The sequence below is a fragment of the Anolis sagrei genome, chromosome 11 (assembly GCF_037176765.1).
Source record: "Anolis sagrei isolate rAnoSag1 chromosome 11, rAnoSag1.mat, whole genome shotgun sequence".
NCBI classification, from domain to species: Eukaryota; Metazoa; Chordata; class Lepidosauria; order Squamata; family Dactyloidae; genus Anolis; species Anolis sagrei.
The window spans coordinates 4,881,248-4,903,758 of NC_090031.1; the positions used below are offsets into that span (position 1 = coordinate 4,881,248).

The following is a 22,511-nucleotide window of genomic DNA, read 5'->3' on the forward strand; positions in this document are numbered from 1 at the left end:
CTCAGCTGAGAAAGACCCTTCCTTCCCTCCAACCCAACTGCCACTGCCCTCTTCCATCCCAATTGCCATTCCCCTGGTCTTAGAGGGAGAGAAGAGCAGGCCACAGTTCCATTATATCTCAGCACAGAAAGACCCTTCCTTCGCTCCAACCCAACTGCCACTGCCCTCTTCCATCCCAACTGCCACTGCCCTCTTCCATCCCAATTACCATTGCCCTGGCCTTGGAGGGAGAGAAGAGCAGGGCACAGTTCCCTTATATCTTAACACAGAAAGACCCTTCCTTCCCTCCAACCCAACTGCCACTGCCCTGGCCTTGGAGGGAGAGAAGAACAGACAAACACAGTTCTGCCATAGTTTCAAATGGAAGGTTTCAGCCCTTGTTCTGCAATGCTAAAAGATTCAACTTGGGTGGAAAAAGAGAGCAAGTTCTCTTCAAATATTCCCAGCTGTCCACTAAATAAATAAATACATAAACATCTTACATGCCTCCTTAATATGGCTGTATATCATTTTTTACTCCACCATATTAAGAGTTCTCATTATTTCTTTATGAAATACAACACAGCTATTTTCACGCATTAATACATATTTTATATCCCATCATGGAAAAGTAACACAGTGAGCTATTAGGCGGATAAATGCACACAATGAATAAATAAGCAAATTTTATATGGGCCTTTGGACCAATAGTTGTAATTCTTGGGGTGTATCCCCGAAACAGAAGAATGAGTGAAATTTTCTTCAAAGTCTCAGAGAAAGTTTGCAGTAAGAGATCCAATCTTGAGATTCCTACTTTGGACCATCTCACTCATAGTGGAGGCTACTGTGATAGGATCTTGGACCCTTGGATATTCTCAGGTTACCATGATAGCGCATGGGGCTGAAATTCATTTCTGAGAAGTTATCTCAATCTATGTTCTGGAGACATCAGGAGAAGGGGTGGGCCAAAATACTAGAAACTGGAGACATGTCTCAACATGCTCTAAAGTTGGTCCTCTTACTAGCCAGACAAGCTCCTTGTATTGACCTGTTTATGGTCATCAGGTCATCTTGAGGGTCTAGTTCAGTGGTTCTCGACCTGTGGGTCTCCAGGTGTTTTGACCTACAGCTCCCAGAAATCACAGCCAGTTTACCAGCTGTTAGAAAATCTGGGAGTTGAAGGCCTAAACATCTGGGGACCCACAGGTTGAGAACCACTGGTCTAGAAGGTCATTGAGGGCCTCCTAAGACCACTATATAGATCTAGATGGTCCTTGAGGGCCTCCTAAAGTCACTATATAGATCTAGATGGTCCTTGAGGGCCTCCTAAAGTCACTATATAGATCTAGATGGTCCTTGAGGGCCTCCTAAAGTCACTATATAGATCTAGATGGTCATTGAGGGCCTCCTGACGTCACTATATAGATCTAGATGGTCCTTGAGGGCCCCCTAAAGTCACTATATAGATCTAGATGGTCATTGAGGGACTCCTAAAGTCACTATATAGATCTAGATGGTCCTTGAGGGCCTCCTAAAGTCACTATATAGATCTAGAACATAACATTCAAAATTATCTTGGTTAAGAAGGTTCAAATTATAGAGCTGAAGACCTAGAAGTGAAGATGTGACATGAGAAAAGGCCTTCAAACTTCACTTGTGGCAGAAATAAAAGAATTACTTACTCCTTCAGATTTCTTATCAGGGAAAATGCAAGTTTCGCCACCAGCTGTAAAGTTACAGTAAACTTTGAAGGAATCCCTGGAACAGCCTTGGTTTGGATCCACCCAGTATTCACCTGAAGTCAGGAGACCAAATGTTGTTGTTAGACTAGGGAATACTAGTTACAATTCTGGTATTCAAGATGTTCTTCCTGATTTGTTGGGTATCATCAAGTTGGAACCTGGATTTAGATGTTTTATGACACAACCTTTTGGTTCCTACACAATTCCCTCCCCTTCCTTGAATGAACAATGACTACCTACCATCGGGGAAGTCGGGATGACAAAGCTGGAGGTCTTTGCAGGTACGCGCCGGGTTGTGCTGGGTGCCCAAGGGATGTTTCATCTGCTCAATTTCCAGTTTCAAAGAGTTTAGCGAGCCAAAGATTTCCTCCATACCATCGGCATAATCCATGTAGTTGTCCGTGTTGGGAGCATCGTCCACCAACTGGCTGGCATCAATGTTTCTTCGGGTACGCTTCGATGACTGGATGGGTAACGGTTGGATCACTTCTCCAGGAGGTCCCTTGGATGATGAAGGACAGCAGTTGGGTTTGAGAAATGCTATACATGAGTCTACACAAGGGAAAGGGTCAAAACCCACAAAGTCATACTCACAGGAGGTCCTGGTAGTCCAGGATGGCCCATTTCACCCTTTGCACCTGTCGGACCCTGGAAACAATGACATGAAAACCTGTTATCTCTAGGTAGGCAAACTCCATTAGATAGGTAAGGAAAGTTCACAAAAGTTCTCAACAACACTTCCCACTGAAAAACTATTACCCACTATTTGATCCTACAGGAGTCAAAAATGCCATGATGTTCTCCTTCCCAATTGTGGCAAAAATCCACAAATATTAGTCAAAATTATCTTGGTTACTCCCATCGAATCGCTCATTTTATGTTAAGTCAGCTTACAAGAAGACCCAGCTGTCTCAACAAATTCAAATTAGTTGGGGCTGACAATAGGATTTTGGCCACCAAGGTTCGAAGAACTGTTTTTACACCAAGATGTATGATATGGAAAATTCGTAGGGTGTATTTTACACAAAGATGTATTGTATGGGAAATTTTGAGGGTGGATTCAGAAACAAGATGGCGTCGTTGAGAAGGACATCAAAAGCCAAGAGCATTTGAATTCCTTCTTCAAAGAGAAGATGGTCATGATGAGGTCCATCATGGAAATATGGAGGCATTTGTTGAAGATGCTGGCCAAAGAGGAAGAACATGGGGGAAAAGAGGAATATGACTAGAACACACCCATCCCATTGCTATAGTTTATAAACAGTCTAGAAATTATGGTGTTATTTGCATTCCTGTTAATAGAAACGTCACCATTTTTTACAATTTTGGTGCCTGCACTCACCGAAGATCCTTTAGCACCTTTTGGACCGGGAGGACCCTGGAACAAGAGCAAAAACAAGCTCAAATAAAAGTATCAGAGATATTCATGCCAACTATTGATTACAAGAAACTCATCATAAAGTAAACATTCATGCAAATCCCAAGCCAATGGAAGTATGAGTCCATTTCGCCCGTCTTCGAGTATTAAGCACAACGTAAAGTAAGATAAATGCATCTATTTAGCATTCTAAAAATGAAGGATTGCTTGCATTCTGAAAAGTCAACCTATTTATCTTTCTGGAATGGCGAAAATGCAAAATGATACATGTTTCCCTTCAAGATGTTAATGGGTGATGAAGCTGAGAGCAGGCCTAGCAAGACCCGAGAAAGACACGGAGAAGTAGGAGTTTCATGACTGCTCTTTGCAACAACTGCAAAAAAGGAGAGCGTCATAAAATCCAGCGAGATGGTTCTGCCACTTTTTCCCATCCAAAATGAGCCCTCATTTCCAGCCTTCGAGGATTTGCCTTTTTGCTACTTACCGGTAATCCTGGTGGACCAGGTGGACCAATTGGACCAGAAGGACCTGAAATACCCTATGAGAAGACATAGAAAAAACAAAGGAGTTGATTGAAGCACAACATGGGTTTCTACTTATATATATATACACACACACACACTATAGATTTGTTCTCCTTTACATGGAAATAGGTCGTATATGTCCATGGAAAGAGGAAGGCAATAATTTGAAATGTGGCACTGGATGAAAGTTCTATGCATGAAGATTACTTCTGACCAAAAGGTCATGAGTGTTGTGACTCAGTTTGACTCTGAGTCCGAAGCTGAGCCCTGTGGGTTTTGTGAGCCAGAGTTCCTACAAGATGATGAGGAGGATGATGGGTTACAGTTTTCTGTACATGCTTCAGACAGGGTTGACGGTGAGGCTGCTGAAGGGGAAACAGCAAGTCAGTTCTCAGGGGAAAAGAATGTTAGTGAGACTGATAACGAGAGCGAATTCCCACATGGCCAGGTGGAGATGTCTTTGCCTCCTTTCCCTTCCCATGGGAACAAGATAAGGGGTTAGAGAGCCTTGAAGATAATGAATTAATGAGCAGGCAAGATCGTCTGCAATTAAGGGTCCGGAGAAGCTCTCGCTTGGCTAGCAAGCGAGAAGCCAAGTCTGCCAAAGGTCATCGCAATACGTTCATGTCTGCAAAGGGTATTTAGCCTTCTCGCTGACACACAGGGGTTGTCAGTTCAACGTAGCTCTTTCCATGCAAGCTTCTATGGATTAACCTTGGCTTTAAGCAGCACGCTTCTGGCTTCCTGAGTCTGGGATTTTGGGTCTTGTATTCAACTGTTTTCCATTGACTATTGTTTGTCCATTGCTTAAAGGATTATGTTTCATGTTTTTGCCTTTGGATCTTGGGAACTGTGTCTTTGCATTTAAGCCTTATGGAACTTTGCATCTCTATTATTATTATTATTATTATTATTATTATTATTATTATTATTATCATTATTTGTACCCCGCTAGCATCTCCTGAAGGACTCGATGTGGCTTACACAATGCCTCAATAAAACAACAGCGTAACAAAAACACATAACTTAAAGCAAATCAAACAATAAAACAATATCAGTAAACAATAAAAACAATGCACCATAACACAATAATACTATGTTTTGACTTTGCCTTTTCTTCAATAAACTACAAAATCTACAGGTTTGGTGTGGTGGTGTTTGGGAGCAAGGTGAAAACTACCCTGAGTTGCAACAATGAGTTTGAAGCCAGCCCGAGTCGGAGTGAGTGTCCGACCAATAGCTTGCTGTTGACCTTTACAGCCCGAAAAACAGTTGCATCTGTCAAGTAGGAAATTTAGGTACCGTCTACGCGGGGAGGCTAATTTAACTAATTTACAATGCCATAAAAACTTCCAGCAAGCCTGCAATGAATGAGGAAGTACTTCATCAGTGTCACAAATGGATGGGGCAGCAACAGCTCCCCTGGTGGCCAGAATACCCTCATGAAAAAGTTGGAATGTTAAATTGCCTCTGTGTCTGTCTATATATGTTGTGTCTATGGCATTGAATGTTTGCCATGTATATGTACATTGTAATCCACCCTGAGTCCCTTGCAGGGTGAGAAGGGCGGAATAGAAATACCGTAAACAAACAAACAAACAAACAAATAAATAAATATGTATGCCATGGACCATCATTGTATCCAGGACCAACTCTATACTGAGTTTTCACTGGACACCAAGATGATTATTCAGGAGAAGACATTACTAATTGGGAAAAATATGATCATGGCTGGTTAGGATAATAGGAATACTACCTACAGATGTATTGACAATCAAGGAAGTCACATCTTTGAGCCTGCAAGACCTGAGCAAGGCAGTTGTTGACGAGGACAAATGGAGGTATCTCACCTAAGTTGGTGGAGACTTGATGGCAAATATCAACAGTGACAAGGTTCCCGTGATTGAACGGAACATTGAAGAACCATTGAAGAAATTTGTCACGGATGTTCTCTGGTGGCCTACCTGTTCTCCTTTAGCTCCTGATCCACCTTGAGGACCTGGGAGGCCGCGGTCTCCCTTCTCTCCTTGCTCGCCAGGAGGCCCAATCAGGCCAATCAGACCTGGATGTCCCTTAAAAATAAGGAAAATGAAGACAACATTTCAAGATGAAACACGCAAAACCAGAAGTCATGGTCCCTACTTAAGAATGTGTTCTGCACAAGATTCACACGGGGGTTCCCCTCCCCCATATAAGATCGCATTTTCTGCACAGATAATCTGGCCGCTTATGTATCTCCTGCCTCTTATGAAGGAGAAATGAAGAATTAGGTCAGTGATCAGGACCTAATTCTCATCTCTTACTCATGTACCAGTTACTCATCTCTTATTTTGAGGTCTGATTTTGGAAGTTACCCATCTGCGTTCTTATGCAGAATTCTCACCTTTTCTCCCTTTGGACCCGAATCTCCTTTCAGTCCGGGTAAACCAGGTGGGCCCTTTGGAAGAAAAACAAATATAACATGGCATTGAAGTTAATTTTGTATTTGATACTCCCCCACCCTCACCCTTTCAAACTTCTTAGGTCCAAACACTGTGCTACATAATAATTGTACACAAAACTGTATGCATTTTGCATGCAAAAGTGGGATATTCTTCCCATTCAAAACAAAGTTATGGACCTCAGGACAAGGGCTGATGGTTTAGAGAGCATGCAGATGGGTGTATTGTGTCCCAGTATGAATAAACAAAGTACCTACCATTGGGCCTGGAGGTCCATCTGGCCCTGGTGAACCAGGAAGTCCTTGTTCGCCCTGCAAAATAATAATTAGTGATTTGGCACCAATGTATTATCATTCTATTATATTTTTTGCTGTCTCAATTCAAGAGCTTAAGATTGACTATCATAAAATAAAGGGGAGAAGTAACTATGAGATGTTTCTCACCCAATAAATCAATGGCTCTACATAAAGCTAGCTACCAGTCTCAGCCCATTCTCAGTGGTGAATCTGAGGATTTCAACTTCTGGACAGTTGTGGGGCAGGTACAAGCAATAAAAACAACCCAAACTATATTGGAGCTTGGAAAGGTCTAACAATGAAAGGAGATTCCATCTGAACATGAGGAAGAACTTCCTGACTGTGAGAGCCGTTCAGCAGTGGAACTCTCTGCCCAGAAGTGTGGTGGAGGATCCTTCTTTGGAAGCTTTTAAACAGAGGCTGGATGGCCATCTGTCAGGGGTGATTTGAATGCAATATTCCTGCTTCTTGGCAGAATGGGGTTGGACTGGATGGCCCATGAGGTCTCTTCCAACACTTTGATTCTATGATTCTATGAAACTTCTTTGAGCTCTACAACTACAACTGATAGGACAACATGACAATATCTGGTTGATGGAAGAGTTGGTTTATTTTACAAGGACCTTGTGTTATTGAGTTGCACAAATACTCACAACTGGGCCGGGTATTCCCCGAAGGCCATCTGGACCAGGTTTCCCTGGAGGTCCCTGAGGTCCAACTGGACCTGTCTTTCCAGGAGGACCTTCCAAGCCACCTTCACCCTGGAAATGATAAGCGACCGAGAAAGAAAGGTTATGGAAAACGGAGACCTAAACCCAAAACAAGTTGACTTTCTTCGTGTCCAAAATGTGTTACCTTGGCACCTTTTTCTCCTTGTCGGCCTTCAGGACCTGCTGGTCCAGGTGGGCCCTGAAACAAGAAGAGGGAAGAGAAAAAGGAGAAATAACAATGTCACTATCTGAGGAACCTGGGGGACAATTTTGGAATATTTCAGTTTTCAGAATCTAGCTCTTGTTCTGTATGATTGGAATTCTCTCCTTGTTCTCGTTGATGATTTGAAGAACTTGCATCTGCAATGAACGGCATAAATACTCCCACGCTAGATAGGAAACATTGAGGCTGCTGAACCCAAGAGGAGATGATAATGACCTCTGATTGCATTTCAATGCTGTTCGGTTACAGGAAGAGAAAACAAGATGGGAATGAACCTCCCTCTCCGGAATGACAAAACCAAAAGTCACAGCTAGAGCAGATTAAAAATCGGTGATCATTACAGGATGCAAAATTATTTTAAGCACAAATATAACTTACTCTTTTCCCTGGTGGGCCGGAAGGACCAGGTTCTCCAGTTGGACCAGGAGAGCCCTGAATAGAAGAGAGAAAGTGTTGTAGTTCAGCGTGTTGGTCGAGTTGCTACTCCTGGTAGCAGGGAGAACAGGTCTACTTTGGAGTCGGAGGGAGAACAGCAGCATCAGCGCATTAGGGAAATCATTATGGCTCCAAGTGATACTGACACGTTTCCAGGCTTCTCCGATTGTGAGATGGGGGATGGGGAAGTAAGCAGAGGTGTAAAAAGGGCTGCTCGTGAGCCAGAGTCCGAGGGGGAATTACAAAGGAAGCGTATTCGGGAAATACTTTGTGCACCAACAGAGGATGAAGATTTCCTTGGGTTTGAAAGGAGTTCTGGGTCTGGGAGTGATATGGAAGAAGGGGAGGAATTAGATTGGACCCGTGTGCAACACATAAGGGACATCTGTAACCAACCCACCTCTAGTGAGGAGTTTGAGGGGTTCACTGGGGATTGGCAGCCAGGGGATTCTTGGCAGGATCTGAACCCTGACAATCGTTGGCAGAGGTGGAGGGATGGGCACTCAGCTGCAGGTTTGGGGGCAGCTGAGAGTGAGGACGAGAGGGTGGGGAGCTCATCAAGCTCTGAGGAAGAACTTTGAGATAAAAGGGGGTTCCGTTTGGACTATACTCCGCAGAAGGCAAAGTGTCTTTATACGACATAATTCTTTGTTCTGCCAACTTCCAACCTTGGGTCCTGGGCTACAGCTTTGTGTGTTCCTGTACTCCTGTTCCCTCGTGATTCCAGCATTCCAGCCTTGTTTACCAACGGATTGACCATGGACCGGTTTGACTACGCTCTTGGCTTTTCTGGACTTTGAACTTTAATATCTTTGTGACTGAAACATAGTTTTGAAACCACGTTTTTCCTGCTTCTGTGACTGTGTTTTGATACCATTTCGATTTTCAAGCAGTTTGCTTCAGTTTTTGTTTAACCCGGATTATAAGGCAGCATTATAATCCAGATTATATTTTTGTTTCTTGTAACGACTTCTTTTTGATGCCAAATCACTCCTGAGACCCTTAGCACTGAAGTTAAGTGCATTTTTGGTCCATTTGTATGCAATAAAGCTGTGTTTGAACCTTTATTTTGTGTCTGGCATTGCTTAAGGCTTCTGGGTCCTGACAGAAAGACACCATAAGCAATGCCATTATTGGATTTTGGGGGGCAGTCACCAAAAAGACCAAACACAGAGGAAATCATCAGAGAGATTCCAGGAAATGGAGGAACGTCCTTATTGCCAAAGCTTTGAGGGAAATTGAAATGAACTCACCGTCTGTCCAGATTCACCATCATCACCTTTATCACCTGGTGGACCATCTTGACCCTGAGGGAAAAGAGAGAAGACCATCTTCACACAGTCCATATCCACCTCCACATATGTTGCTTCTGAGGAACATCTTGACAACCCCATGGATACTAAAATCCATGGATGCTCAAGTCAATGGCAGAGCAAAATAGTGTCACTGGTTGGTTGAATCCTTGGGCTCAAAATGGCATGGAAATGGAGAGTTGACTGTACTTTCAGAGTGGAAACAAGAAGAAAGTAACTATTAGGTTGTTGTAGGTTTTTTCGGGCTATATGGCCATGGTCTAGAGGCATTCTCTCCTGACGTTTCACCTTTGACAATACAAAGTAACCATTAGTTGCATTGATTGGTACTTACAGCTGGACCAGGTTCACCCGGAGGACCTGGGTCACCAGGGAAGCCAACTGGACCCTACAAAGATGAATGGAATGGGAAAAAACATTACTCACACAAATACTTATTGGGAATATTTCATTTTGAAGACAGAGTGGACATTCAGGTAAGGATGTAAACTGGGGTGGGCAGTCGGAGGGAGAATGGCATGCCACTGCTTCCTACAATTTGTAGAGGTTACACATCACTACCATGGAAGTGATGTCATGTCCTATCTGGTCACGTTTCAGGGGTTCAAGGGTCACATGATGACCACTTTCCCCACTCCAATGATAATATTCACTGTCAAATATGTTCTCTTCTCTGGGTGAGACTGGGATAGTTGCCCACTTTATGGTCAATTTCCAAACATCAGAGTAGATCCAATTGGGTCAACACAAAGGCAAATCTAAAGGAATCAATGGGTCTACTGTAGTTAGGAGTAACAATAGGATATCGGACATGGGACTCAAGAGTGTGCCATGACTCTCTGGTGTAGAGCTATATGAAGTGGCTTAATGTTGGGAGATGAGAGGTCCTCAACACAATGGAGGTCAACCTCAACCTTCTGGTGTTATTTAGGATTTGGAAAACACTCTTCTAATCTAAGGCATTGAAATATAAGTGAAGGCTACTTACAGGGCTACCTTTTGGACCGTCATCACCTGGAGGTCCTTTGGGGCCAGGAGGACCAGCGGCCCCAGAAGGACCAGCTTCTCCCTTTTCTCCTCTCTCTCCTTTAGGACCCTGTCAATAGAAGGTGAGAGATCACATTAGAAGACTTCTTACAATAGCACCAATCCCAAATGTTTGCCAAAAGGGTTGGTGGATACAACCCATGGGTTCCGTTATTCCCACCCCTGTTTTCAAGATCCATACTTACAGGAGGTCCACCATCTCCAGGTAGACCAGGTTCTCCAGATTCTCCAGGTTCACCCTGTAAATAGCAGGACACAAGAAGGAAATATGTTTATCTTTTTTGGACCTATTCAACATGACCCAGTACATGTTCCAACATGACCCAGTACATGTTCCAACATGACCCAGTACATGTTCCAACATGACCCAGTACCCAAATCTATCCAACATGACACAGTACAACATCCTCCTTCAGGGGGATGGATGAGTGAATGAGGGGTAAACAAGACCTATTTTTGAGACTCAAATGATTTCTGAGACTTGTGGTCTCCTCCAACTCTATGATTCTATGACCAATGCATTTGTTTCTTCATAGATGAGGTCTCCAGGAGATGGTTACCTTCTCACCGACTGCTCCAGGATTCCCAATCCCACCTGGTGGACCTTGTGGCCCATCAGCTCCAGGGGCCCCAGATGGACCTCGGGGCCCTGGTGGCCCTGGTGGACCCTGTGAGGAGAAGAAGGCATTCCATTAGTTGACCAATAAACTCTTTCATCCAGATGCACATTCAAAGAGGTCTTCTAGTATCTCAGAGACTAACCGAGTGAAAGCATAAGCTTGCGTAGATTTATCAATACATGTTGAAACTGCAATATTCTAATGTAAAATATAGTATATACATATATTTGAAACATCTTACCATTTGGCCAACATCACCCGTTTCTCCCTTTTCACCAGGAGGTCCAGGTAAACCCTGTAGGGAAAACAAGAAAAGCCTTACTCTTAGTAATATGCATATATTTAGAATGGTTACTAAGCTATCATTTACATGACATGTATTGTGATATCACAGTTACAACCTTTAGTTAAGGGGAGATGGTCAAGGAGGTTGTGGACTGGATATGTAGTGTAGTGTGTGGGGATTACCTGCAGTCCGACTGGCCCTGGAGGTCCAGGGAATCCTCTAGATCCTTCGTCGCCTTTCTGACCAAAGAGACCTTGTTGTCCTCGAGGGCCTGGCTCTCCGTCGGCTCCCTTGGAAGGAAGGAATAAATACAATGAAAATCTACACATTTTCCCCCCTATAAACCTGAGAAGCTTCTATGAATGTCACAGATGGGAAGGTGAGAAATGGACCTTCTGGCTTTTGTGAAGACTCAGTTCTGGGACCTCCCATGGATAGGATCAATGGGAATGTAATGTCTCCTTGTCATTTATCATGTCCTGCAGTTGATTGTGGTTGGTGGTGGTAGGCCTAGCAGTTGGTGATGGAAGGGTTAATATAAGTCTAAGTTCTAAAGGGCTGAGTAATCTGTAAGTAAGAGTTCATGGGTGAAAGCAATTAAGGGTGGAGGTATGCAAGAGATAAGTTGCAGATGGGTGTTTCTGTATATAATGAGCTAGCCTAGTATTTGTTTTATTTTGGTGGTAGATGCTGCTGGTTTTCCCCCAGGTTTGTGGATTTTTGGTATCCTGACCTGTCTCTTGAACCCTGCGAACCCTGGAGCCTTGAATCTTTGGACTGGCTTTTGACTATGGTATAGACTCTTAAGCCCTGGACTTTGCTCATTGAACTCTCTGCGTTTGACCACTGATTGAACCTTTTGACTACGGTGTTATGTTGAACCTGCAACAGCGTTTGCTGTCAGTTTTGTTTTATATTCTGTGGCTGAGTGCTATCTTTATGTTTTATGTTTTGGACTTTTAAAACAGCCAGAAAGTAAGTGCTGTTTTAATTAAATTGTTTAGCACAAACTGGGAGTTTGTTTGGTTCATCTCTACCTGAATAAGGCAGAGCCCTGGCATCGTGACACTCCTTCACTGAAAGTCCTTGAAGAGAGGCTGGATGGCCATCGTTTGGGAGTACTTGGATTGTGTCTTCCTCCACGGAAGAATGGGTTGGATTGGATGGCTATGGGGGACTCTTCTAATTATATGGTTTTATGATTCAACTAGCTGTACCCGCCAGGCGTTGCTGTGGCCAACCTTCCCTCTCTCTCTCTCTCTCTCTCTCTCTCTCTCTCCCCCTCCCTCTCTCTCTCTTTCTCTCTCTTTCTCTCTCTTTCTCTCTTTCTCTCTCTTTCTCTCTCTCTCTTTCTCTCTCTTTCTCCCTCCTTCCTTCCTTCCTTCCTTCTCTACCTCTTTCCTTCCTTCCCCTCCTTTTTTCTTTCTCTCCTTTCTTTCTCTCTCTCTCTCTCTCTCTCTCTCTCTCTCTCTTTCTCTCTTTCTCTTTCTCTCTCTTTCTCTTTCTCTCTCTTTCTTTCTCCTTCCTTCCTTCCTTCCTTCCTTCCTTCCTTCCTTCCTTACTTATCTCTTTCCTTCCTTCCCCTCCCTTTTTCTTTCTCTCCTTTCTTCCTTCTCTACCTATTCTTGGACTGCAGCTCCCAGCAGTCCCCCTGATCGATCGATCTATCTACCTACCTATCTCTATCTAATTTATCTATCTGGAGGACTACTGGGAGTTGCAGTCTAGGAATAGGAAATAGGAACTATGCTCTCAAAGAAATCCAAAGAGAAGCAAGTTTGCAGCTTGGAAGCAGTACATTTGGATCATCCTCCTCCCCTAAAGGGCCTACTTTACGGGATTCTGGGAGCTGTCATTTTCGTACATGTGCTGTATATTTATTTAGCTATTTTGGGGTTTTTAAGTCCTTTCCACTATTTTTTGGGAGGTGTGATGATTACTCCTTGGTCTGTTAGGGGTGTAGTGTCCAAATTTCGTGTCAATTCGTCCACTGGTTTTTGAGTTATGTCAGTCCCACAAACGAACATTACATTGATATTTATATAGATGAGTTTCATGGATAGGAAATGGTACCAAGCTACTACACCATATTGGTTCTCTGATTCCTTCAATAACTCTAGGAATCCACTTCGTTCATAAATATAGATTTATGGCCTTAGTTAAACCTTGTCTCCAGCTTTCCATAGGCTTGTATAAATACTAAAAATATTAGATGATTAGCAGTTGAATGCGTACTTACCGCTGGGCCTGGTTGGCCGATCTGACCTTGTGGACCTGTAGGACCTGGCGGACCCTGATAAGAAACAGAGATACCTTGAGTGGTATGGATATAGAAAGAAATACAATGCACAAATACTGGACGTTTGCTTCAATGGACTTACTCTGGTTGGTACTAATATTCCAATTTCTATTAGGAAAATGCATATTTAGGGGTAGGATGGAGGAAACGGAAACATTGGGTAAATGGTGGAGGAAGCTGGGATGATGAGTCTTGCCTCCAATGTCCTAAGAGACATATTGTTGTAGTTCACGCTACTCCTGGTAGCAGGGAGAAAAGGTCTGCTCAGGAGTCAGAGGGAGAACAACAGCGAAAGCGCATTAGGGAAATCATTATGGCCCCAAGTGATACTGATACGTTTCAAGGCTTCTCAGATTGCGAAATGGGGGATGGGGAGGAGAGCAGAGGTGTAAAGAGGTCTGCTGGTGACCTGGAGTCTGAAGGGGAATTACAAAGGAAGCGCATCCGGGAAATACTTAGTGCACCAATAGACGAAGAGGATTTCCTGGGATTTGAAAGGAGTTCTGGGTCTGGGAGTGATATGGAGCAGGAGGAATTAGATTGGACCCGTGTGCAACAAATAAGAGACATCTGTAATCATCAACCCACAATGAGGACCCCATGAAACTTTGGGAATGGCTAGACCTTGGGGTCTCCGCCTCTCTCTCGAGAGCTGTAGTTTTCCAAGGACTGTGGGACCAGCTTCCATCCCAGCGCTGCAGGGCTTTGCGTCTTGACCCAGTGGAATGCCATAGACTCCCTTTGGTGGCTTTTTTGAATTCTGCTACAATTGTTTGACAAAAGTTTCTGTAAGATAAGGGGAAACCTTCCCCTCTGCTTTTGTTTACTTAGCATTAACCTCAGGCTGCCATCATTGTTGTCCTGTCTCACAGCCAGGAAGGATCAGGACACATGTTGGCTCTTTGTCTCAGAGAGCACATGGCATTCCTTTGTTTACCCCTTTCCCAGATTCCTTTGTGCTCCCTCATCCCGCCTCCATCTCTCCTGATTGGCTGTCGCCACCAGGTGGCAGAGGTCTCCTCGTTGGTTCCTACGGACCACTGGAGCCCATTACCCAATCATGGCAGGGAACAACAGGGAAGCCGGGGCGGGGAGTTTGAACTCTGCAACTTTGAATTTGCTATAAATATGACTGCATTGGTGTATTCCCCTCATGCTCTGCTGGCAAATGATTGCAGCTTTGCATCTGTTTCAGCTAAATCGCAATAAACTTTGATGGCCTTTCTTCAACTGGTTAAACTTTTCATTGGGAAATCAGGGAAAAATATGGGATGCTTCTCTGTCTCGCCAGGGAAAAAAGAACTCTTTGAGGAGTCTAATTGGTCTCTGCCTCCTGGCAAAGACCCCTAAATTTTAGCTTTATAACACTATGACTGTGTTTTTGTGCTCTAGCAACTTTCAAGCGAATTGCTTAACTTTGAGTTTAATCCGGATTATAAGGCAGCGCTATAATCCGGGTTATATTTTTGTTTCTGGTATCGCTTTGTTTTTGATGCCAATTTACTCCTGGGATCCTTTGCACTGAAGTTAAGTGCTTTGAAAGACTATTTTTGTTTACTAAAGCTGTGTTTTGTACTCTTATCTTGTGCTTGGCTCTAAATAAGGCTTCTGGGTCCTGACACATATCCAAAGGGATGGAAACAGAGCAACTCACGAAAAATACAAATCAATACTCACCTGTTCACCTTTGTCCCCTTTGCTTCCCTTCTGTCCGGGTTCACCAATTTCACCCTAGCAAACAGGAAAACATCATTATACATACAGATACACAACAACCACTCCACGAGAGCTTCCATGTGTCCTACTTTCCTTGGACTTGAGCTAAAATCTCTTCTGACTCCACAAATGCTATAACGATACCAATTAGCAATGTGAATAATTCAGCAAATGCATCTTCCTCTTCTCTTCCTTTCCAAAACATCGTGTTCCTACACTCCAAAAACGCCTGGTGATCAAAGCTGAGTTTCCTCATGCCACGTTTGGTCAGAATTTGGCTGAAGGGCGTTCTTTCGGTTCTCTAACTGATTAGAAGCCTTCACAATTTTGTATATATTTTTTGTAGTTAGCCCAGTTGACTTGGGAGAAGGGAGAAAGGCGAGCAAAGAATACTCAACGTCGACGTGTCAAATTCTGCCTAAGGCGAAATTTCAAGGCAAAGCTGGGGACTCGGGGGAATCCGGAGGAAAATCGAAAGCATTTTTTGATATGAAGGGAAATTTCTCAGCGGGATTCTGTGTCTCACCCCATCAATGCCAGGCAAGGAATTTATACTTTGAAGAACACACAAAGCTGCTTTGTATTGGGTCGGATACTTGGCCCACATAAGTCAGCATAGTCTGTAACAGAGTGGGGAAATGGTGGGCAAGGTGGTCTTTACACGCTTGCCTCCCTCAAAATTGGGGCGATTGCCCCAATTTAATCAATCTCCATTGCTGCAAGTCACCATTTGTGGTGGATAACTCCAAAACATCTCTCCAACGCCCAAATCACCATAATTATATTGAGCTGTGGCAGTTAAGTAATGTCAAACGGCATTTGTTTTACATTATTTATTTGCTTTATTTCTATACCGCATATTTCAGCCCAGACAGGTGACTCTATGCGGTTGTACATGAACCCCAAATGTATTGTACATTGTACATTGTACATGAACCCCAAATGTATTGTCTTCTAGAGGATTCCTCTTAAAGTTTCTCAAGAGTCAAGAAGAGCATTCTTGATCTCTCCTCTTTGACTATTCCTTTCATACCTACTCCATAAAGTAAGAAGGAGGTCTCTTCACTGAAATGCCTATCTACATCAGTGGTTCCCAGCCTTTTTTTGACCATGAACCAATTTGACCAGGGACCTCTTTGACCAAGGACCTCTTTGACCAGGGAACACTTGACCAGGGACCTCTTTGACCAGAGACCACTTGACCAGGGACCACTTTGACCAGGGACCTCTTTGACCAGGGACCTCTTTGACCAGGGACCTCTTTGACCAGGGACCTCTTTGACCAGGGACCACTTTGACCAGGGACCTCTTTGACCAGGGACCACTCTCCAACAGTAGTAGCAAAAGGGTTACGTATCAGTTTTTGGTTAGATTCAGTTTGGTTATTTGGCGCACTGATTCAGAACATTCCATTGGATAGACCATATCAGCTCTAGTATCTGATACAGAACATATGCCATCCAGTAGTCGCCATCTGCTCACCCACAGAGAACCATATTTAATATTTTTTCTGCTACAGAACAATGGCTTCAAACTACAGGAAAGGAGATTCTACCTGAACTTTAGGAAGAACTTCCTGACTGTGAGAGCAGTCAGAAAGTGGAACTCTCTGCCCCGATGTGTGATGGAGGCTCCTTCTTTAGATACTTTTTAACAGGCTGGATAGCCATCTTTTAGGGTGCTTTGAATGTTATTGTCCTGCTTCTTGGCATAATGGGGTTGGACTGGATGGTCCACAAGGTCTCTTCCAACTCTATGATTCTAAGCCTTGGTACTGTAAGAGGGGTTCGTTGCAAAACCTCATCACTCTCATCACTCTCGTTGCAACAGTGTAGTAATGGTGAGGCCACAGACCATATTTTAGTTCTTGTAGACCACTGGTGGTCCACGAACCATAGTTTGGGAAGCACTGACCTAAATGAAGGTTCTCCTACCTTGTCTCCATCTTCACCTGGAGGGCCAACAGGACCTGCAGGTCCTGGGAGACCTACTGGTCCTTGGATACCATCACGACCTGCTGGACCTTGAGGACCTTTCTCACCCTGAAAAAGCAGGAAATAAATCATTACTTTAATACATTCATGAACAGATTGCTCTCAAGTATCATGCAACACATGAGCACAGGCTAGATCTCTATTCTCTGAACTGCCTTTCAATTGACCAGGACCACCTCTGTGTTGTCTGGATTAGGTTTCAATCTGTTTGCCTTCATCCAGTCCATTACTGATGACAGGCACTGGTTTAGGGTCAGGACAGCTTCCTTGGCTTTATGTGGGAAGGAGTAGTAGAGTTGGGTGTCATCCGCATATCCATGGCCCCGTACTCCAAAACTCAGGATAACCTCTCCCAGTGGTTTCATGTCCATGTTAAACAGCATGATGGAAAACAAAATGGAACCCCGAGGAACCCCACAGGACAACAGCCAGGGGTTCAAGCAGGAGTTCCCCAGCACTACTTTCTGGGTATGGCCCTCCAGGAAGGACCAAAGCCATTGTAAGACAGTACCTCCCAGTCCCATCCCTGCGAGACAACCCAGAAAGAGATCATGGTCAATTGGATAGAAAGCTGTTGAGAGATGTTCCTCCTTAGAAGAAGGTTCCAGGGCCACAGAACCATCTCTGAGGGTCACATGGTTATGGGAGTCAACTAAGGTTCAGGATCCCTTTAGATAAATTTTGGCCCAGCCTGGTAAACTAGCAATTCTAGTTAGCTGGCAAATTCTAACATCAATCTTCTTCTCTGAGAGATGTTGAGAGATGTTCCTCCTTAGAAGGATGGTCCAGGGCCACAGAAACACCTTTGAGGACCACATGGTTATTGGAGTCATCTAAGGTTCAGGACCTTTTAAGATCTTTCTGGCCCAACCTGGTAAACTAGCAATTCCATCTAGCTGACAAATTCTAATATCAACCTTCTCTGAAAGATGTTTCTCCTTAGAAGGAGGGTCCAGAACCACAGCTCACAACATTCCCCCATTCGGCAATTTGGGAGGATTTTGTGACTTGAAATCTCCAAAAACCAGTGTGATGGAATGGCAGACTTTGAAATCTCACTCAGTCATGGAAACCCACTGGATGATGTTGGGGAAGTCACACTATCCCAGCCTCAGAGTAATGCATCTTGCCAAGAAGACCCAGTGATGGGTTCACCATAAGGTCTCCACAAGTTGGTAATGGCTTGAAGGCACGCAATAGCTAGACATGGATGATGCTGGGCAAGTCACACTATCTCCCTCAGAGTAATGCATCTTGCCAAGAAGACCCAGTGATGGGTTCACCATAAGATCTCCACAAGTTGGTAATGGCTTGAAGGCACACAACAGCTAGACGTGGATGATGTTGGGCAAGCCACACTATCCCAGCCTCAGAGGAACACAATGGAAAGCCTTTCTTTGCATCTTGCCAAGAAAACCCAATGATGGGTTCACCGTAAGGTCTCCACTAGTTGGTAATGGCTTGAAAGCACACAACAGCTAGACATGGATGATGTTGGGCAAGTCACACTATCCCAGCCTCAGAGTAATGCATCTTGCCAAGAAGACCCAGTGATGGGTTCACCGTAAGGTCTCCACAAGTTGGTAATGGCTTGAAGGCACGCAACAGCTAGACATGGATGATGTTGGGGAAGTCACACTATTCCAGCCTCAGAGTAATGCATCTTGCCAAGAAGACCCAGTGATGGCTTCACCGAAAGGTCTCCACAAGTTGGTAATGGCTTGAAGGCACGCAACAGCTAGACATGGATGATGTTGGGCAAACCACACTATCCCAGCCTCAGAGGAACGCAATGGAAAGCCGTTCTTTGCATCTTGCCGAGAAAACCCAATGATGGGTTCACCGTAAGGTCTCCACAAGTTAGTAATGGCTTGAAGGCACACAACAAGTAGACACGAAGCAGCAGCTCTTGCTTTTGCATGGTTACAAATGCCTCTTTCTTATCATTCTTATATGAGACGGGTAAAGAAATACTTCCAAAAGTTTGCTTTTGATGGGCAACTGCTTCAACAATTCAATGCCTGAGGGTCAGGATTGGAGAAGAAAAGAGATTTCACTTTTCTTCTTCATCTTTTTTTTCCCCTCCTGCCCATGTGGGCTGAAGGTTTGTTTCTTCCCAGAAGTACCACTTCGATTTCTGCTCGCATCCAAGGCAACGCGTTTGGCGCAGCAACCAATTAGGTGTCAGATAAACAACGCATTTCAGCTTCCTCCAAACACATCAAATATAAATACTTCAGTGTGGGAGTTGGTGATGGAGCTTGGAGAGGAGATGCAGGCTCAGATGCCATCTTTCAAAAAGTCTTGGGCAGGAGGAGGGAGACAAGGGCCTCAAATAACAGAGATTCATATCAGTGGAGACATCTTTGTGTAATGCAAAGCTATCAAGCTCATCCGCTTTTGAGGGCAATCGTTCTGAGGGCAAACTGGAAAGCAATTTGGGCCAAAGAGAGGAATAATGTTTTCTTCTTCTTCCATGCATTCTCTGTTTTGGATTGTGTCTTTCACATTCGTTGTGAAATTGAACTCTGATTATGTTCTTATATCAGTTGTTAATAATGACTCAAAGCACCAGATCTCACCTGGTCTTGGATGCCGAGCTGGGTCAACCCTAGTCAACACTTGGCTGGGAGACCATAGGGTTCAGAAGAAAGGGCTGTCAAAACCACATCTGAATATTCATTACCCAAGAAAACCCTATGAAATCATTGGGATTAATGGGCAAGCTGAAGGCATCTGATTCTACTTGGTCCTGGAAGCTAAGTTGGGACAGCCCAGGCTTGTTGGTTCGTCTGTTGACCCTACCGTTGTTGCCATTTTGAAAATAGGAAATTATCTTCTTTTCCAAGATGGCAATTCAATCTTCTGATATCCGGATAAAAGACTTACCGGGGCTCCTTTCTCACCAGCAGGACCTGGTGGGCCTTGGGGTCCAGGCCTTCCTGGTAGACCGATTGGACCAGCAGCTCCAGCAGGACCTCGTTCACCAGGAGAACCCTGAATAGAGAGGACAACAAGAAAGTTGAAGACGTAAGCCTACTAAGAAAGCAGGGCCTCATTCACCAGGAGAACCCAGAATAGAGAGGACAACAAGAAAGTTGAAGACCCAAGCCTACTAAGAAAGCAGGATCTTGTTCACCAGGAGAACCCTGAATATAGAGGACAACAAGAAAGTTGAAGACCCAAGCCTACTAAGAAAGCAGGATCTAGTTCACCAGGAGAACCCTGAATAGAGAGAACAACAAGAAAGTTGAAGACCCAAGCCTACTAAGAAAGCAGGATCTTGTTCACCAGGAGAACCCTGAATAGAGAGGACAACCAAAAGGTTGATGACCTAAGCCTACTAAGAAAGCAGGACCTCGTTCACCAGGAGAACCCAGAATAGAGAGGACAACAAGAAAGTTGAAGACCCAAGCCTACTAAGAAAGCTGGATCTTGTTCACCAGGAGAACCCTGAATATAGATGACAACAAGAAAGTTGAAGACCCAAGTCTACTAAGAAAGCAGGATCTAGTTCACCAGGAGAACCCTGAATAGAGAGAACAACAAGAAAGTTGAAGACCCAAGCCTACTAAGAAAGCAGGATCTTGTTCACCAGGAGAACCCTGAATAGAGAGGACAACCAAAAGGTTGACGACCTAAGCCTACTAAGAAAGCAGGACCTCGTTCACCAGGAGAACCCTGAATAGAGAGGACAACAAGAAGGTTGAAGACCTAAGCCTACTAAGAAAGTAGGACCTCGTTCACCAGGAGAACCCTGAATAGAGAGGACAACAAGAAGGTTGAAGACCTAAGCCTCCTAAGAAAGACATGAACGCCATTGTAGAATATAATTTGGAGGAAGGAACTGGAGATACCATCCATGCCTAAGAAAACTAAAAGACATTGATGGGGCAACCATAAGTCTATGCATGGCAGTATAGATGGCGTATCCCTTCTTCAAAATGCTTGGGACCAGAAGTATTTTGCATTTCAGATTACTGAATACAGACATGCATATAATGAGATACCTTGGAGATGGGAGTCAAGTATCAACATTGGTACATAATAATGAAATGAGGCCCTTCAGAAGTTACACTGGTTGTCTCCTAGCTTTGAGTGCTTGCTTTGAACAGAAAAGTGGCCACAACTTTCCATACATTTTGTCACTTAGGGTCTAGAGAACATTTATACTTACAGCTGGTCCAGGAGGACCTGGTGGTCCTTCATTGCCCTTCAGCCCAACAGGACCCTGTGGACAACAAGATGAAAGAGGAAGAAGAATAGGTCATCCATTACTCACAAACTAGGTAGTAGACCAAGAGAAGAGGATTGATCCTTGACCTCCCACAGAGAAATGCCTCAACTTACAATTGGACCAGGAAGGCCTCGGTCTCCAGGGAAGCCTCTCAAACCAGCTGGACCATCTTTCCCAGGAAGACCAGCAGGTCCTGGATCACCCTGCAAGGAAAGGTCCATGGTTCAGAATGGAAAAGACATCTCTGTTTTGTTTCTTCACTACTACGTAACACAGTCACTTTGGTCTCCTTGCCCCAACCCAAATCACAGAATAGGTCTTAGGATTCCTAAGGGAACGTCAAGCAAACCAGACCTACCTTTGTTCCTTCCTTTCCAGCCAGCCCAGGAAGTCCTTGCTCACCTGGGGGCCCAGGAGGGCCAGGGTGGCCACGTTCTCCCATTGGACCGGTTTCTCCAGTAGGACCCTTTAAGAGAAGACAAGACAGTGTACCAAAAAGACTCTCAGATCTTCCACATACTTCATAGAATCATAGAGGAGCCATCCCGGCCAACCCTATGAATGAGACCTCGCCAAGAGCCCTGGTCACAATCTCCATGTCTTACAAACAACGCAAACAATGCAGAGCTTCTTTGAGTGATTCTGTCCTTCTATAGTTTAGTCTCCACAACATCTGTTGTAGAACTCCAATATGCTGATGATAATGTAGTCTGTGCATATTTAGACCTACAAGGCACTCTAAACATTTTTGCAGAAACATACAAGAAACCTGGCTTCTCATTGAACATTGAGATCCAAAAAAATTGGTTCTAAACTGTATTCAAAAGTAGGGGGTGCTGACACTTTGTTTCTAAAATCTTTTCCAAATTTTGAGAGTAAAAATTTCGAAACTTTATGAAACTTCCGAATCTTTGTAAGTACTTTGTTAATGGCGGTTGCACATGTGCATTAAGGAAAATATTACTATCAGTGGGGAAATTTGAGGAGCTTCTCTCTCCCTCATTTTTTGAGCTATTCTGATGAAACTTGCTACAGTGGTAGAACACATATACCACTGTTAGCTCACCAAATTTCAGAACATTTGACTTATCCATGGATTTTTGGCAAATTTTCAAAGTTCTTACAAATAACATTTTTAGCGATCTCTGCTTCTCCCTCCCTCCTCTGTCAACCCTGATTGGCCGGAGAGGCATGCCAACAGGTTTGGCCTCGCCTCTCAGCAGGGCTTGGTTGCCCTGTGAATTTTAGCTCCGTCACAGCTACATCTGAAA

The 22,511-nt window shown here is 44.0% G+C and overlaps 1 protein-coding gene across 2 annotated transcripts in view; it reads right to left on the minus strand.

Annotated features, from left to right (window-relative positions):
• COL5A1 (collagen type V alpha 1 chain) overlaps positions 1-22,511 on the minus strand; it is a 224,990-nt gene that overhangs the window by 24,165 nt on the left and 178,314 nt on the right. For both annotated transcript variants that reach the window (XM_067471818.1, XM_067471817.1), the window contains exons 39-63: positions 21,599-21,706; positions 21,354-21,443; positions 21,181-21,234; positions 19,893-20,000; positions 16,944-17,051; positions 14,971-15,024; positions 13,234-13,287; positions 11,177-11,284; positions 10,950-11,003; positions 10,649-10,756; positions 10,274-10,327; positions 10,030-10,137; positions 9,376-9,429; positions 8,982-9,035; positions 7,672-7,725; positions 7,216-7,269; positions 7,014-7,121; positions 6,322-6,375; positions 6,007-6,060; positions 5,588-5,695; positions 3,584-3,637; positions 3,064-3,099; positions 2,316-2,369; positions 1,962-2,223; positions 1,662-1,774 (exon numbers count right to left, since the gene is read on the minus strand). In XM_067471818.1, coding sequence (XP_067327919.1) covers positions 1,662-1,774; positions 1,962-2,223; positions 2,316-2,369; positions 3,064-3,099; positions 3,584-3,637; positions 5,588-5,695; positions 6,007-6,060; positions 6,322-6,375; positions 7,014-7,121; positions 7,216-7,269; positions 7,672-7,725; positions 8,982-9,035; positions 9,376-9,429; positions 10,030-10,137; positions 10,274-10,327; positions 10,649-10,756; positions 10,950-11,003; positions 11,177-11,284; positions 13,234-13,287; positions 14,971-15,024; positions 16,944-17,051; positions 19,893-20,000; positions 21,181-21,234; positions 21,354-21,443; positions 21,599-21,706 — 2,067 coding nt within the window. The remainder of the gene's footprint in view (positions 1-1,661; positions 1,775-1,961; positions 2,224-2,315; positions 2,370-3,063; positions 3,100-3,583; positions 3,638-5,587; positions 5,696-6,006; positions 6,061-6,321; positions 6,376-7,013; positions 7,122-7,215; positions 7,270-7,671; positions 7,726-8,981; positions 9,036-9,375; positions 9,430-10,029; positions 10,138-10,273; positions 10,328-10,648; positions 10,757-10,949; positions 11,004-11,176; positions 11,285-13,233; positions 13,288-14,970; positions 15,025-16,943; positions 17,052-19,892; positions 20,001-21,180; positions 21,235-21,353; positions 21,444-21,598; positions 21,707-22,511) is intronic.